The sequence below is a fragment of the Meriones unguiculatus genome, chromosome 1 (assembly GCF_030254825.1).
Source record: "Meriones unguiculatus strain TT.TT164.6M chromosome 1, Bangor_MerUng_6.1, whole genome shotgun sequence".
NCBI classification, from domain to species: domain Eukaryota; kingdom Metazoa; phylum Chordata; class Mammalia; order Rodentia; family Muridae; genus Meriones; species Meriones unguiculatus.
In genome coordinates this window covers 58,279,497-58,297,313 of record NC_083349.1, presented here as the reverse complement: position 1 = coordinate 58,297,313, position 17,817 = coordinate 58,279,497, and the positions used below count along the sequence as shown (strand labels likewise).

At 46.0% G+C, this 17,817-nt stretch overlaps 1 protein-coding gene across 3 annotated transcripts in view; it reads right to left on the bottom strand.

Moving 5' to 3' along the window:
* Entpd7 (ectonucleoside triphosphate diphosphohydrolase 7) overlaps window positions 1-17,817 on the bottom strand; it is a 44,626-nt gene that overhangs the window by 16,108 nt on the left and 10,701 nt on the right. Inside the window, exons 4-8 of one of the 3 annotated variants that reach the window (XM_060389909.1) lie at window positions 13,925-14,130; window positions 13,131-13,263; window positions 4,940-5,043; window positions 3,863-3,919; window positions 3,111-3,244 (exon numbers count right to left, since the gene is read on the bottom strand). In XM_060389909.1, coding sequence (XP_060245892.1) covers window positions 3,111-3,244; window positions 3,863-3,919; window positions 4,940-5,043; window positions 13,131-13,263; window positions 13,925-14,130 — 634 coding nt within the window. Of the gene's footprint in view, window positions 1-3,110; window positions 3,245-3,862; window positions 3,920-4,939; window positions 5,044-13,130; window positions 13,282-13,924; window positions 14,131-17,817 lie in introns of all 3 variants that reach the window. The other 2 variants (XM_021644677.2, XM_060389910.1) reach the window with 2 other exon arrangements.

Sequence of the window (17,817 nt, the reverse complement as noted above, 5' to 3'; positions counted from 1 at the left end):
ACCTAGCAAACATTCTCTAAGAGTCAGACATACAAGACTATTACATGATTTCCTTATATGAAAGGTCCAGAACAGGCAGATCCCAGAGGAGAGAAACTGATGGGGAGATGGGATAACGGGAGATGGCTGCCAAGGAATACGGAGTTTCCTCGTGGCAGGAAATGTTGAAAGTGTTGAAAATGTTCTGGAGTTCCAGGTGACAGCTGCACATTCTTTGCTTCATAACCATCCATCTTTGAGCCACTACACTGCTGTGTCTGCATCTAACTTGGTGCTTGCAAGTACTTCCACTGTTGCTTTCCAAGTCTGTGCACACAAGTCACTTAAGACCTTACAGCCCAGGGCCACCTGTCACCTATTCCTTAAAACTGGAACCATGTGTTCATTCTACCTATTGAGAGATACTAACAATGTCAGTGAAAAAGCTTCATAATCACACGAGTTCCCCCAACCTCCAACCCTAGCATGGACATCTCTGACTTTAAAATACACATTTCCAAAAGTCCCACCCATGGAAGTTCAGACATAAATGTTCCTTAGGTACCTCACACTCAATGAACACAAACATGAATCATCTGAACTCATGAAGTCTTGGGACTCCAGAGCTAAAAGACCAAGAGATGCTCTGACTCAGTATCAGAGCCACAATGTTCGCTCTGACCCCATCCCAGGAGCCCACTGTTCCCTGTGACCCCATCCCAGGACCCCACTACTCCTTGTGACCCCATCTCAGGACCCCACTGTTCCCTGTGACCCCATCCCAGGAGCCCACTACTCCCTGTGACCCCATCCCAGGACCCCACTACTCCCTGTGACCCCATCTCAGGACCCCACTGTTTCCTGTGACCCCATCCCAGGAGCCCACTACTCCCTGTGACCCCATCTCAGGACCCCACTGTTCCCTGTGACCCCGTCTCAGGACCCCACTGTTCGCTCTGACCCCATCTCAGGACCCCACTGTTTCTTGTGACCCCATCCCAGGAGCCCACTACTCCCTGTGACCCCATCTCAGGACCCCACTGTTCCCTGTGACCCCGACTCAGGACCCCACTGTTCGCTCTCACCCCGGCTCAGGAGCCCACTGTTCCCTGAGACCCTGCCTTAGGAGCCCACTGTTGCCTCCCTTCCTCTGCGTGCTCCTCTCTTGGCTAGGCTCCTCACCCTCCTCTTTCCTCAGCCTGGACCATCAGGCTGATCTCTTTCTGCCTTCAACTACCACCACACCCACCCACCTAAATACACACTGTATTTTTGTTCCAAATAGTCCTTGAAGTGTGCCCCTTCCATCCAATTCCATTTCCGCTGCCACTTCTCATTCTGACCACATTTCTCTTTCCTACTCACACCAAAATTATTTCCTTACAAAAATAAACCAGCACGAAGCCAATGTGGCCACAAAACTTACAGTTGGGAAGGATCTTCCAAGTTTTTCTAACTATGGAACTGAGGCTCATGTAACTGTTTTTCTTGAAACATTGAAACAAGTGACAGAAATAAAAACCAAGCCCCCTACAACACTCAAGACACCTCATGGCCCAATTCTACCCTCTCTCCCTAGAACCAGCCCTGAAAAATCCTACACTGGATCCAGCTACTGAGCACTCCGAGGACATTCCAGACTTTGCTGCTTTCCCTGTGCCTCCGTACAACTGTGACGGCAGGAGATGGCCTTTGCTAGACCGTAAGCCTGATCCTTGGCCCAGGTAAACAGATCACGAAGCCAGCCTGGCTCCTGCTGAGACCTTCACAAATGGGGCTGACCCTAGGTCCCTGTCTGCTCTCAGCAGTATAACAAGGGGCCTCAACTAGGGCAATGCTAAACATCGGAGTACCCAGCCACACACAAGTATTCAGCCCCAAATACCAACAGCACCAAGGGTGAGAAGCCATCACTTAGCTCAGCAGGACCGTTGTGCTCTGCCTGCCACTGACTGGCTGAATCCATTGACCCTAGAGGCAGTGTAACTAGCATGCCCTATTTCTTACGTGTACTTAAAAAGGGAGTGCTTCCCTTTTCTCTCTACAGTGAATCTTCTCCCTAAAAGGACATTCTCGGCTGGAGATGCGACTCACTGGTACAGCACTTGCCTAGCATATGCCGGACACTGGGAGGAAGCCACAGGGCCGCAAAAGACAAACAAATAAATAGGTAAAAGTGAGCATCAAAATGTATTCTTATATTTTGGGTTGTGAGCCTAGCCTTTAATGGCTGAGCCAGTTCTCCAGCCCATATGCATTCGTAATGGGCCAGAGACTCAGTCAGCAAAGTACCTGCCACATACACACAGAACGAGGGCTTGAGTTTGATTCCCAAGTCTCAGAGGAAAACCTAGATGTGGAATGTCAACTTTGGGTCTCCACACTCACTCTTATCTATGCAACTACCCACACCACACACACAGACAGACAGACAGACACACCCACACACCCTCATGCACACCCACACAAAGCTGGGTGTGGCAATGTCGGGGAAGAAAGGACAGAGGTTCCCTGGACTACAGACTAGCCCGTTTAGCAGCCAAGTTCCAATTCAGTGAGAGACCCTGTCTCAAAGAGTAAGGTGGAAAACCATCCAGAAAGGCACAATCATCTCCACAGACACAGGCACACAAATGTGCGTCCACAGATAGGAGCACATAGGTAAACAGGCTAAGAGCTGACGGAAAGGAACAGTAGCAAGAAAAGATATTTATGAATGGTGTCCAGGACTGACCTGGGCACCTGGGACTGACTCTTCAGGCAACCCCAAAAGATACACAGTAGTAATTGTAACTGCTAAAATGTATCAAGTACTGATCATAAGCCAGGCCACTTGCTAAGTGCTTCACACCCTGGTGTCCCTACAACTTTACAAGATAGATACTATTAAGCCTTTTGGACACTAAGGCTGGGGGAGGTAACCCACTCAAGATAATCCGAGCTACTACCAGGGTGATGGCAGGCACGGCCCTTTAGTGAAGCAAAGGCAGGTAGATCTCTGTGAGTTCAAGGCTAGCCAGGGCCACGTATTGACACCCCCATCCTCCCACCCCCCCAAAAAAAAAGATAAGCCAAGCTTCAAACAGGGACCTTCCCTCACAAGCACTGAACTGCCATACAAGGCAAAATACCTGTTTGGGAGGAAGGACAGAAGTCGAGGTAGGAACTTCATAGGCGATTTGTAGAGAGGCTCCTCCCATGTCCAGGATCCCCACCGTCCTCCTGCGTCCTGCTGCTGAGTCCAGGGAAGTGTCAGCGTCTGACTCTGAAATCAATGATACAGGAAGAGGACCAAATAATCAATAACAAAAATCAAGTCCAAAAGGAAAGACAACCTCCACCCCTCCCCACTGAGAGAGAGAAAAAGGGAGAGGTAGCTAGGCCAGCAAGATGGCTTATCCTGTAAAAGCTCTGGCTTTTAACTTGAGAGCAACTAAAATACATTAATCTAACTACTAAGTGTACATTATACAGAGGATAATTCTTACAAATGACTTAAATTTAGTATTTCAACTATGTGCCCACAGGAAAGGAGAGAAGCAGCTCCAGCACATTGTCCTGTACATAAGCATCATAGTGTGCTCATACCCATCCCCACACAACAATAAATAGTGTTTAAACAGCAGCAGCACCAGTGGGGGACTTTTTAAAAACGTGTTCTGTGGAAAGGGAGCAGACACAGAAATACAGCAAAACATTCAAAGTGTTGAGACTGGGTGATGGGTTCATCTACATGCATTTTATTACTTATCCTACTTTCATAAAAAAAAAAAAAAAAAAAAAAAAGACAAAGAAGGAAGGCTCAGAGCAGGCACTCACAACCCCTGAAGCTCGGGGGGAAGCTCCAGCCCTTGAAGAGTATCATAAGGCAGAAGCTACTTACCATCTTCATGGTCAAATCTTCCCAGAACAAAGTTGATTCCAATCCACGCATAAACTCCTGAGGGAGAAATGGAAAAGGTCTCGGTGTAATTTGCTGCTGCTGGACCAAGCTTACACCCCTCCCCATGGCTGTGCTTTTTCTCCTCTTCTTGGGAAAATACGAATGAGAAGAACCATAATATTCTATTCCATACTCTCCACACATGGATCTTTAGTTGTGTGTGTGTGCACGGAGACCAGAGTGTGTATGTGTGCATGCATGACTGTGTGTGCACGGAGACCAGAGTGTGTATGTGTGCATGCATGACTGTGTGTGCACGGAGACCAGAGTGTGTGTGCACATGCGTGAACATGGGGACCAGACATCAACACTGGGTGTCTTCCTCCATCACCCTTTACCTTGTGCTTTGAAGACAGGCTCTCACTAACTCAGCGAGGCTAGCTCTGAGACTACAGGTGTGTGTCACCACACCTGGCTTTTTATGTGCTGAGGGGTCTGGATCACACTCACGCGCTTGTGTGGCAAGGACTTTACCAACGGGGCGCCCCCCCCCCAGCCCCGAGATCACCTTCTTTCAAGAAATGGGACGAGCTGGGCGTGGGGGCATGCCTGAGATCCCAGCACTAGGAAGCAGAGGCAGGAGGACTGCTCTAGTTTTAAGCCGGTCGGCAAGTTCTTAAGCAGCAAGGGCTGCATAGTCAGGCATAACTCCTAATCATCCCTTGAGGTCTCCCCACACCTTAATGTAGTAACTTGCTTTCACACTTAAACTAGGGAAACTGCACATAACTCCTAGAACTGTAGGTTCCAAAATTCCAAAAGTGCAATTAGCTAAGCAAAGATCCACTTGATCATGATTAAATACTAAGCATGGTGCTTGGTACTAAGTGAAAACCAGATATAGATGTGTGACAGGTACAGGCAGCCGGCTGAAACCGGCTCCTCGTGCAGGATCTGCAGACAGGCTGTGCGGCTGAAGCAGGACAGGTCTTGATGGGGAAAATGGAAATCGATGCACACAGAAGTCCCAAACACCTGCTAAGGAAGCTGACCCGAGTGCCTGGCCAAGCCCCATACCTTCCTGCTTCCCAGAGATCACTTCAGCCTGAGACTGGGAAAAGAGGAAGTCAAACTCCAACGGCAAATCCTTCACCAAATCGGCCAAGATAGCCAACTGCTGCCTGTGAAAAAGAACAAAAAAACCCCACAGTTAATGATTAATCATCTTTTTACTTGGCACTGAAGTGACCCCTGAGGCTAGGGCAGAAGGAGTGCTTGAGCCCAGGGGCGAAGGGCTAGCCTGGGAAATATAGGAAGCCCCCATCTCTGAAGGAAAACAAGAACCCCTTCTCACAAACTGCCCTCTGTTCGGTCTTATCATTATAAACGGCAGTCTGCTCTGTCTTCCCTGTCCACTTGTCTGGCTCTGCTCCATTCTGGTTCCTATTTTGACATCAGAGGTTCACACTGCATCCAGAGAACAGCAGCATCCTACCCAAATTAAATTATGCTGCAACTCAGACAGTGTTCACTGAGGAGCACGTGGCTTTATGCCTCTGGGAGGGCATGAAGAAGTCACAGGAAGTCACAGCACAGAGTCACAGCCTGTAAAACACTCCTAAGCGCATTATTCCTAACTGCGATGACAGGAAGACGTCAACTGCAGAACACAAACCCACCCTCCAATCTTACACGACACGCACAGTGCCTCACCTGGCCACCCAAACTCTACCATGAGCTCCACACTAATCTTTTATATAAGCTAACCATTAACTTTTTGCCCTCCTTTTCCATGTTTCAAGGGTTGACTTTTTTTTTTTTCTGAATACAAATCTTATCATTTGAAAAACCCAGATGAGGTTCAAAACCCAAAGTCATAAGAATTTCCATTGCAAGGGTGGCATTTGAAACAGTATCTGTGGCCAGCATTAGATATTTTGTGGGTTCTTCTTTCTTCTACTCTTCTCCACACCTTTTCTTCTTCCCTCTCAACCCCTAACACTAGATAGGAGAGAAAAAAGGATAAAGAGGAAAGGAAAGAGATCCCTGAACAAAGTCAGGGGTCAGAAAGGGGGCGATGTTATCGTTAGACTACTTCCTGCTGGTTATGGGTGCCGAGCTCCTTGGGGCAAATTTGATCAGAAGATCTAATTTCTTCTTCTTCCTGTTTCTTCTTTGTGCAAATTATTTAACAAACCGAGGCCAACAACAACTGACAACAACCAACCAACAACCCCGCCTCTCGGGGCCCCAGCATTTACAGACCCTCCGGAAAGTCCCCAGAACTCCAAACGTCACACAATAGCAGAAGCTATCTGCAGCTGACAAAAACATGCCTCTGTTCAGAGCGTGAGGCAAATCGGTCAGTTGCTTCGAAGCAGCCCCAGATCCCCACACTTGGGATTTAAAGGGAAACATATTCTTATATTTCTGTTTTTAAAGAAACCAAAATTCCAAAATTCTCACTACAAGTATCTATGTGGGCATTTCTCTTCTGAGGTTTTAAGTGTTTTCTTAGAATTATTAGACAAAGTAAAATAAACATGAATCCAAGGAAAATGTTAGTTTAAAATGAGACTGCGTGTATATGTGGAAGCCAGAAGTTGGCACTGAGTATCTTCCTCAACTAGTCTCTTCCTTTCTAAAAAAAATTAGATTTACTCATTTTATTTTGTGTGTTTTGCCTTCATGTATTTATATGTACTACATGCAAACTTGGTACCCATGGAGGTCAGAAGAGGTCATTAGACCCTCTGAGACTGAAGTTACAGCTTTTTGTGAACCACTATGTGGGTGTTAGGAATAGAGCCCAGGTCTTCTACAAGAGGAACAAGTGCTCTTAACCCTGAGCTGTCTCTCCACACCTCTATCTAAATGTCATCTAGCCAGGGTTTCTTCAGTGAACCTGGAACTTTCCAGCCAACTCAGGGGATCCTCCCGTCTCCCCAGCGCCCCTGTTGGGGTTACAGTCATGTACCCCTATACCTGGCCAGGGAGTCTGAACTCAGGACCTCACACTTATGAAGCGAGTACTTTCCCAACCGAGACCCCTACCCAGCCCACCTTGGGCCTTTAAAGTTATTTATTACAGGAACATTGTATGAGTCAGATGACATCAACATAACTCAGTGAAGTATATTGCTGCCACCTAAAAGTACAGCATTACACTTGAGGAGCTAACTTCCCAATACAATCTCACGTGCAGAGCTGCAGCGTTTACAGGGTACCGAGGAGCTAGCCCTCTCTCTGGGTTGGCATATGCTTCTGAGAACCCCCCAGGGGAAGGCTTGCTGGACCTGTTGATAGCAGGGAAGGAGGGCCACCAGCCATCACTGCAATGCAAATTACCCATACCACCTAGCAGAACTTTAACTGTTAACCTTTCACTCAGTCAGGATACTTTAAAATTTGGGGGGTTAGATTTTATTTCATTCTATGTGTGTAAGTGTTTTGCCTGCATGTGTGTATGTGTACCACGTGTGTGCCTGGTGCCCGCGGAGGCCAGAAGAGGGCACCAGATGCCCTGTAGCTGGAGTTACGGATGGTTGTGACTATCAGGTGGGCACTGAAACTGGGTCCCCTTTGAGAACAAGTGCTCTTGACTAATGAGCATGAGATGTCTCTAATGAGCATGAGATGTCTCTAGCCCCAAACCACTGTACTTTAAAAAATGTAATTCAAGTAATAAAAAAGAGGTAACTGTGATATTATTTATTATAATAACTGGAAGAAAATAAGGTGATAACAAGGGAATTAGTTACACAATCTGTGGAACATCTATGCAATAAAATTACTACCATATTGATGTCAATAGTAATGAGGTCATTTATATTCCTACATGATAGCATGAAAAGATACTCAATATACTTGCTTGAGTTTGTTTAGAAAGCAGAAACAGAGGTTGGAGATGGCTCAGAATTTAAGAGTGCCTGCTGCTCTGGCAGAGGGCCTGAGTTTGGTTCCCAGCCTCCGGATCGACTGTCAAACCGCCTATGACTCTGTGCCCATACCCACACAGACATGAATAATTAAAAGTAAATAAACATAAAATCTGAAAGTTTTCAAATGAAATTACCAAAAACAAAACAAACAAAAAAAAAAACACCCCAAAAAACCGTTTTTATATACTGCACGGGAATAAAACTTTTATTTTCAACATTGTTTCTTTACTTTAAACTTAGGGGCAAAACTTTGAGAGCAACTCAAGAGAGCCGCGGCTCAGACAAGACTCCCTGCACTGTCTTCTGTCCTTCCAAACACTTTCATGCTGGAATCCTACAGTTAAAAACAAAACAAAGTCTCATCAGCATGGCTTCCCAACATGAGCTCAACAGGGATGACACCAATGGACATGTCAAAGGGCACAGAAAAAGCCCAAAGGCCTCAACCCTACAAGAGGGGGACAGACAACTGAGAAAAACGGGGAGCAGGAAAGGTGGCCTTTCCCAGGGAAGAGAACACCAACTGGCTAGCCAATGCCACATGGTCAGCCCAAGTATCATTATATGCACTAAGCAAGTTATTTTTAGGACTGTATATGTATCCAGACATAGACATACAATGACGGTGAGAAAAGAGACCGTGGATTTGAAGAGTAAGGAGGAATAAATGGAAGGCTTTGGAGGAAAGAAAGGGAAGGAAAAATGTTGTAATTATATTTTAATCTCAAAAAAATTTAATGAACTATGATCCGGTTAATACCTTTATGTCATTTTCAAGGGTATTTCTATTGTAAAAAGGAAGTAGAAAAAAATCTGCTTGATTGTTGGCAAAGTGCAAATAAGTTCAAATGCAGTCCAAATGATTCATGAGCACTACTCATAAATATTAATAAAATAGCAAGGCATTAATCATACAGAGCAGGTTCTTGCAGTAACAGGCAGATGTCTATCAGCAACTACGTTGCCTTAGAGGCAGCCGTGACTTCATCAGGCCCAGAGAGACCCACGCATGATTGAAAGGCAATCAGAAAAGAAGTCAAAGAGAAGGTCCAATGGTTGAAAAATGCTCACCATTGTGAAGATCAATATTCCGTGCTTCCAGCTCAGTTCTCACGGGAAAACAAAGTAGGCCTATACACAGCTTGGAAACTTTCCATGGAAACGTCTGTGACAGAGGCAATGCTGGGCAATGCCAGGAGATGAACTGTCTGCTTTGCCCCGGACACACAAATGGTATCCAAACCACCATCCAGGTTCCTCTGCCCAGGCTGCTGGGCGGCTCTGCCACTTTGACCTTTTATTCTGGGTTTCCAGCCCTGAGCTAAGCATGACGGAACATGCCCAGTCCTAATCCCAGCACTTGCAAGGTAGAAGTGGAAAGATCTCAAATTCAAAGTCATCCTCAGCCCCATGGTGATAGAGACCAGACCGGACTGCTACATATAGCCCCGTCTTGGCTGGATGTTGTGGCACATTCCCTGACCTCAGCACATGGGTGGTAGAGGCAAGTGGATCTCTGAGTTTGAATCCACTCCAAAATAAAAAAATTAATAGATAGGTATGTAGATAGATAGATAGATGGATGGATGGATAGATAGATAGATAGACAGACAGACAGACAGATAGATAGACAGACAGATAGACAGACAGACAGATAGATAGATAGAGTGATAATACCTTTGTAGCCATTACAAATAGATACACAAAGAAAAGGTCCCAACACAAAATGAAAGGGCCTGGAGGCAGAATGAACAGGTTACTCTCAGGACTTCTATTAATGATGTACGGTTACAGCTTTCACATTTAAAGCATGGCTTGTAAAATCCAAACGAAATTTTGTAAATAGAGAACTATAAGGCCTTTCGTGACAACAAATGACTGGATAAACAGTCTGCCGCTCAGCAGTCAGCCAAGGGAGCAAAGCCCCCACCGTCTACAGCAGAGGCAAGAAAGCCCACACAGCACAGCGCCGTGGGGCGCCCCAACCCCGGCACACCAAGGGAGAAAATCTAAATGTGTGGAAAGGCAACCTGCTATTTACCAAGGAAAAGTAACTTCCACTAATAAGAACTGTCCAATCATTCCTAGAGCTTCATTCCGAAGTCAGCATTGGCACTGAGCTCAATATGCTACCAAAAGCACAGGCAACAAAAGCAAACTCAACAGGTGTAAGCAGAAAGCTTCTGGAAACAACCAACAAAATGAAAAAGCAAGCTACAGAATGGGGGGGGGGGGCGTTTCCAGGCTGGGTGTCTGATGTGGGGAGCAATCTCAACACACAGGAGAACTCTGACAACAGGAAGAAACCTACACCTGGCTTTAAAAGGGAACTGTGAATTTGATCAGTGTTCTCTAAAGGGCAACAAATGGCCAACTGGTATACGAAAAATTCTTAGGGTCCTCAGGAGGGAAACACAGATCAGCACTACAGTGAAAGACGGTTCGTACCTGTTGGGGTGGCTGCTACCAGAAAAACAAAACACAAGTATTTGCAGGGATGTGGAAAAACAAGGACCCTTGACAGTGGGAATGCAAAATGGTAGAGCAGTGATGGAAAATCACATCCTGGTACTTCCAGAAAGTGTGTATGAAGAGCCAGCGAGATGATTCTGCAGGAAAAGCTGACCCTGGCACTCAAAGCTCAGCTCCCGGAGCCTACATGCCGGACAGAGACAATCAACTCTCCGAACCGTATGTGAACACACGGACGTGCACACACACGCACAATGTTAAAAAACAAACTTTAAAAGTACATACAGATGGCTCAAGAGTTGGCTCAGTGGTTAAGAACAATGGCTGCTCTTGCTGAGGCCCAGGTTGGTTCTCAGCATACACACGGCAGCCCACAGCCATCTGCAACCTGTACTTCTGGTGACCTCAGAGGCCTTCTTCTAGCCTCTATGGGCTCTGCACACATGTGTTGCACATACATACAAATAAAATGCAAATAAACATACCCTTTAAAAACAATGTACATAGGTAGCAGTGGAGCACCAGCCTAGGCCTGCATTCAACCCCAGCAGCTTTCTCTGTTTTTTGTTTTGTTTTGCTCTTTAAGAGAATGCAGTGATGGTGTACACCTTTAATCCCAGAACTTGGGAGACAGAGGCAGGTGGATCTCTGAGTTTGAGACCAGCCTGGTCTACAGAGTGAGTTCCAGGACAGCCAGGGCTACACAAAAATCCTCTGTCAAAACACACAAACAAACCAAAAAAACCACCAATAACAACGAACAAAGAATAACTGTCTTTATCTTTGAGGTGATTACCAAAAAAATTGAACTCAGGATCTTGGAAACAGATTAACACTTGCATACATTATTTTTAACAACCCATTTATAAAAATGACCTAAACATCCGGGCAGATAAAGGATTTAAAAGAGCATATACATAAAGCAAGAGACTGCAGGCCAACATGAACGGACGTTGAGGACATATGGCTTCAGGGAGACAAGAGAAGCGAGCGATGGAGACCCGCCACGCAGCACTGTACATAGCCAACAGCATGTGCTGCAGACTTAAAAACTCATTCAGGGGCTAAAGAGAAGGCTCACACTGTTCCGCTGGGGACAGAGCCCATTCTCTGCGCCCGCACCACGTGGCTTCACCTGCTCTAACTACAGGTCTAGGGGATTCGATGCTCTCTCCAGGCATCCACAGGCAACTGCTCTCATGTGTGCCCACACTCAGGGATTAAAAAACTAAATATGAGGGGGTTAAAAAAAAAAACTCACGCAGATGACAAAGTTCATGTTAAGCATTTGTTACTGCTTAGATGCATTGCCCTTCCCAAAAGGCTCTAGTAAGTTCTCTCCGCCGACAAAATCAATGAAATAAATCAATTCAAACCAAATTAAAAGCATAAAGGAAGGTTTATCAGGGCCAGCTCTCAGGCAGGTTCACCAGTCCCAAGGAATGGGGCCAGGGAAATTGCCATGCAGACAGAGAAGAGGGGAGAGAGAGAGAGAGAGAGAGAGAGAGAGAGAGAGAGAGAGAGAGATGGAGGGAAGTCTCTAGGGGACGGAAGGCCCAGCCCCTGGGCTGGAAAACTCAGGGTAGAGGGTGGGTATATGCCAGCCATACCCTGTAACAGGTAGGGACCGAGGGATGCTGGGAGAACCTGGAGGCCAGGTCCACTTTGATATTTTAAATAGGGACCTCAGCCACTAGTCCTGGGTCTGAAACCCAACAGGCTCATGTGCTGACACCTGCCTCCTTATCTGGTGGGTAAACCAGAGAGGAGCAGCCGCAGCATGAGGACTCCGGTGTCATCACTAGGTTCATCCATTGCTGGAGTCGTAATTTGCTGGTGCTGTTGGGACTTGGTGGGAACTCTGGAGGTGAGGGCTAACTGGAGGAAGCAGGTCCTGAGGCAGGCCCTGGGTTGCAGGACCGTCCCTGGCGCTACATCCTTGCCCCCATGAGACAAGCACCTCTGCTCCAGTGCACCTACCTGCCATGATATTCTGCCCCACCACAGACCTATAAACGGCACAGCCAGCTACAGACGAGAACTGGGAATCAGAGTAAATCTTTTTCTTTAAACTGCTTCTCAGGAGTCCGTGTCATAGTGGTGGAATTGTAATGCGGTGTTCTCACAATAAAATAAAACTATGAAAAGCCAACACTCTGGACGTTCACTCTCACACCAGGTCCATAGTAAGTGTGCTGGGATTCAGGAGGCGTCAGAGAGGGAAAAATCACAAACAAGGAGGTGTCTAACCTAAATACAACATCCTCTTCCCTCTCACACTCCACATAGGAAGAAAGGTCAGGTGTCAAGATATCAGGCTGCATGGAGGTTCAGGTGGGAGAGAGCACCCTGGCCGGGGCTGAGAAAGCGATCTAAATAGACAGAGGCTGAGGTTTGTGGAGCAGGGAGAGGGAGGGACTCCGCAGTCATCACAGGACCCACGCAGAGTTACAGAGAAGTTGTGTGGCTGGCCTGGTCTCCGGCTAGCCAGCAGGACCAGGCCTCTTCCTCAGGTGAGCTTCTGCTATGCAAATACGGTCTCTCCACACCTGCTGCATGACTCAGACACCCCTGCCACCACTCCCAATTGCCACCACACCCTTCATCCAAACTCAGAACCCCTTTGTCATCTCAGCTAGACGTGGATCCCCAAGCCACAGATATCATGAAGACGTGACTGTCTGATGGCACAGGAACAGGGCGCTGCGCTGCACTGGCTACGGGGATGGCTCCGCTCTGCTTCTGGGCAAGCAGCCTTGCCACCTGGGACACACATCTGCGTCTCTGCCTTCATCCGCCTCCATCCTGCCTGCACGGGGCTCGCATCCCCAAGTCCCGTGAGCCCTGAGCCTCACCTCTCGGGGAGCAACCTCATGCCCGCTGTGCAGAGGATATAAAGGGGGGTCTCCTTGTGCTTCTTCACGGGGACATGAGCAGCGGCGAAGCTCAGCAGAGGGCGCAGGTAATCGCTGGCATGTTCCGGAGTGTCTGCCATTGCGGAAATTCCTCAAGTAAAACATACACATACAGAATATATATAAAAGTAAAACAAATATATATTAACATAATATGTAATCTATGTAATATATATGTATTAATATAGATCACATAATACTCAGAAAATGAACACTCAAAAGGTTCTGTCAAAGGAGCCAGGCAGTGGTGGCACATCCCTTAATCCCTGCACTTGGGAGGCCGAGGAGGTAGATCTCTGAGTTGAAGGTCAACCTTGTCTGCAGAGCAAGTTCCAAGATAGCCAGGGCTACTCAGAGAAACCCTGTCTCAAAAAACAAAAATGAAACATTCTGTGGAGGATCTACATTGACGGGGGGAGGGTGTTGGTTGTTTTTTGGTGGTGGTGGTGGTGGTGGTGGGTTTTTTGAGAAGGGTTTCTCTGTGTAGCCCTGGCTTCCCTGGACTCACTTTGTATACCAGGCTGGCCTCAAACTCAGAGACCCACCTGCCTCGGCCTTCCAAATGCTGAGACTAAAGGTGTGTGTCACCATGCCCAGCTACATTTATATTTTTGAAAGAAGGAGGACAATGAAGGAGAGATTCCTCTCACTGTCCAGATCCTCATAAAACAAGGGAACTTCCTTCCCTCTTCTCTTCGTACGCCTACATCAGGGAAACTCATTCTGGTTAGTACCTGGCTTGATTTTTTTAACCACGGGCTGGCTGTTTCGGTCTCTCATCTGTTTGATGTCCAGCAAGTCATGGGGGTTCCCATTATGCCTTGGCCAGAAGTAAACAAAAATCCGGGAGCCACTGCTCCCACAGTCCACCACGAGTCCGTAATTCAGGTTTGGGTCCTCCGTGTTGGTGGCTTCCAGGTCTCCTACCCGAGCCAGATACCTACGAAGGATAAACTAGGATGATCAGGTTCATGAAGAGCCCCGGCGCTCACTGCAGATGACTGAGAGTCTCCCCTGACAGCCCACACATCCGATCGGGCCCCGACGCTTTCGTGTACTTGGGTTCTATCTATGTATACTTGGTATAATACTAAATAAAGTAAAAAATGTTTAAGGTTTTGTTTAGTTGTTTTTGTTTCTTGAGACAGGGTTTCACTAGGCAGCTTTGGTTGGCCTGTAGCTCATTACGTTGACCGGGCTGGCCTTGAACTCACAAAGATCTATCTGCCTCTGCCTTCCTAGTGTTGGGATTAAAGGCATGTGTCACCAGACCTAGCAAATGTTTAAATAATAATTCACTTAACTATCAATAAATTTTGTATGGATAATTAGTATGGATAAATTCAATCCATACTAACACCACATACATACATACATATATGTAACATATATTATATAGTAATATATTATATATATGCACACACACACATACATATGCATACATACATACACTTCCTGAGACAGGAAACAGGCGGAGTAGTACTGTCTCATAACACTGCAAATGTCTTTTATGCCTTGACGAACATATCACACCTGCTTTGGTGTTCAGTGTGCTACAGACACAGCATTAGTGGAGGGCGAGATATTCTAGCCTTTCACACCTACTCCGAAAGGGAGGAGCTTTTCTTTCTTTCTTTTTAGAATTTATGGTTTTTACTGATTGGCTGGCTTCTGGGGGGACTGCACCTAAGGTCTCACACACGCCGGGCAAGCATCCCACCACTGTGTTACATGCCCAGACAAAGAAGTAGTTTTGATAGACCTTCAGGGTGCCGCAGACTCGGCTTCTCTATCACAACCTGAGACAAGCAGAGTTGCTTGCTCTCTCTCTCTCTCTCTCTCTCTCTCTCTCTCTCTCTCTCTCTCTTTCTGGGTTTCCCGTGTAGCCTTGGCTGACCTGGACTTGCTCTGTAGACCTGGCTGGCCTTGAACCACAGAGATCCACCTCTCTCTGCCTCCGAGTGCCACCGCACTGGGCTACAAGTACAGTTTCTTGGAGATTTGCCACCACTGGAGTCTAAACTGTCTTTGTTACAGTTTCTACTGCTGTGGTAAATACTTCTCTTATATTACAAAAACGATGGCATTTTGTAACAAGGCATGATTTTTTTAACATTATTGAAAACACTTTTGAGTCAATGAATTATGCAAATCTTCCTAATCTTGGCACATTTTTTGTAGTTTAAAATTTTCACTTACATACCACCAATGTTTCTCATAAAAATCTTTGAGATACTGGAAAGTGGCAAATTTACTCAAAATTCTAATTCGCACTTGAAAGCTCAAATTGAAGCACTTACTGACGTTTGTTTGCTTTGGAGGGCTGGTAATAGGTGTATTTCATTCATTTTCAAGAAAAGGTCTGTAGGTTAGGGGTAAAACTGAGTGGTATAATGCAAGGTTTAAACCTTTGTATGCTGCCCAAAACATGTTTTTAACTTTTAAGATATATGTATTCTTTTATGTGTCTAAGTGTTTGCTCATGTGTGTGTTTGTGTGTGTGTTTGTGTGTGTGTGTGTGTGTGTACCATGTGGAGGGCTGGTGCACATGGAGGCCAGAAGAGGTCATTGGGACCCTGGAACTGTAGCTGCAGACCTTTGTGAGCTGCCATGTGGGTAGTGAGAATCAGGCTTGGGTCCTCTGCAAGAGCAGCCAGGGCTCTTAGCCACTGAGCTGTTTCTCTATCCACATACCCTTCCTTTTTTGAGACTGAGCCTCACTACGTAGCTCTAGCTATCTTAGAATTTGCTCTGTCTACCAGGTTGATCTTAAACTCATGGAGAGCGAACTACCTGCCTTTGCCTCTCATGTGCTGAGATTAAAGGCATGGCCCACCATGCCCAGCTATAAGACAGAATCTAAAAATAATATATATAATATATAATATATATATATTATATATATAATGAAATACCTAAGTCTGACGACTACAGTTTTCTCACAGTCCTTTCTTCAGGTAAAAACAGTGTTCCGGGATAAAAGCCGCTAGATTTAGTTCACAGCTTAAATGCCCAGGGATTCTCCTCTCTGACAGTTCTGGCATGCAGGAGCGTTGAATGCCTACAGCTCATCTCATCACATAGTAAATAAAATGCTGCCAAGTGCAGTAATTCCCCTCCCATTACAACTGTTACCACAAAGCAAAAGGGGGTAACTAAAAGTACAGGGGGTTTTTGTATTGCTATATTGATTTGTGCTAAGCCATCACCAATTGTATGTCCACTTACATCACCCAGGCAAATGTCAGCTTGTTGAAAAAGGCAAATAACGATGACAACAGTCAGGAGGTGGAAGCAACCCAAACACACAGCAATGGCTGAATGGGGAGGTGAGACATGCTCCATACACACAAAGAAATATTATTCAGCTTTACAAAGGAAGAAGATCTCATTACATGCTACCACGGGACATTATGCCAAGAGAAATAAGCTGGTCACAAAAAGATAAATACTTTATTTATCACACTTGCATGAGGTGTGTAAAGGAGTCAAAGGCACACAAACAGAAGCGACACAGTTGGGGACCACTGGCTGGCAGAAAGAATAAAGAGGAATTGTTATTTGATGGGCAGAGAGTTTCAAACCTGTAAGATGACGAGGTTCTGAAGATCTGCTATGTAGCAATGTAAATACCCTGAATAGCACTGAATTGTGCACTTACAAATGATTGAGACGGTAAACTTTGTGATTTACTACAATGACAAGGGCAGATAATATCTCAATATCAGTACACGTTTTGAATTCACAGCTCTCAGAAAGGACTCACACTTCGAGAAACACTACTGCATCAAAGCCTTTTTTCTCCCACACACCTACCCTTTTTCCTACTTATTCTTTCTCATCGTCTTTGGTGATCGTTTCCCTCCTTCCTTTTTTTTTTTTTTTTTTTCCCTGGAGGCAGGGTCTCATGTATCTTGGCCTCCATCTCCTATGTACTGGGGTTACTGGTACACATTGCTACACCTGGTTAAGGCAGTGCCAGGGTTCAAACCTAGGCTAACAACTGAGCTACTTGCCCAGCCTTACTGCTCAGAAACCTCTGTGCAGCTGTGCTGGCTCTCTATTCCTGACAGTGATTTCAAACGACTTCTCTGTCTATCCATCTATCTGTCTATCTATCTGTCTATCAATCATCTATCTGTAAAAGTAACTTTTATTCACCTGTTTTAAATGTCATCTTGGAGGCATATTGCCTCTGTCTGCTAACCTAAGCCTAGCCCTGGAAGCTTTTAGCCTCCATTCAATCTAATCTAGGCCTAGAATGCTTTCAGCCTCTGAGACTTACTGCTAAATAAGCTCACCCTTTCTAGTTCTTTCTGAACTCTGGCTGGCTGGTTCAACTCAGCTGTTCTGGCTTAAGCGCCTCTCCTAACTGACTGATTCAATCTAGCTTCTCTCTTGGCCTCATACTAACTTTGGCAATATGCTCTCATCTTCTGGCTCCTCATTCTTTGGCTCATTCTGTCTTCACCTGTGTCTAGTTTGTTCTCTCTTCAGCCTTTCTCTGTAAAACTCTCCTGGTAAGAACTGCCTCTGAATTCCACAAACTAAACTGCCATGAACTCGGCTCCACAGCAGTGCCTCTCAACTCACAAACTGAACTGAACTGAGAGAGCTGCATGCCTCA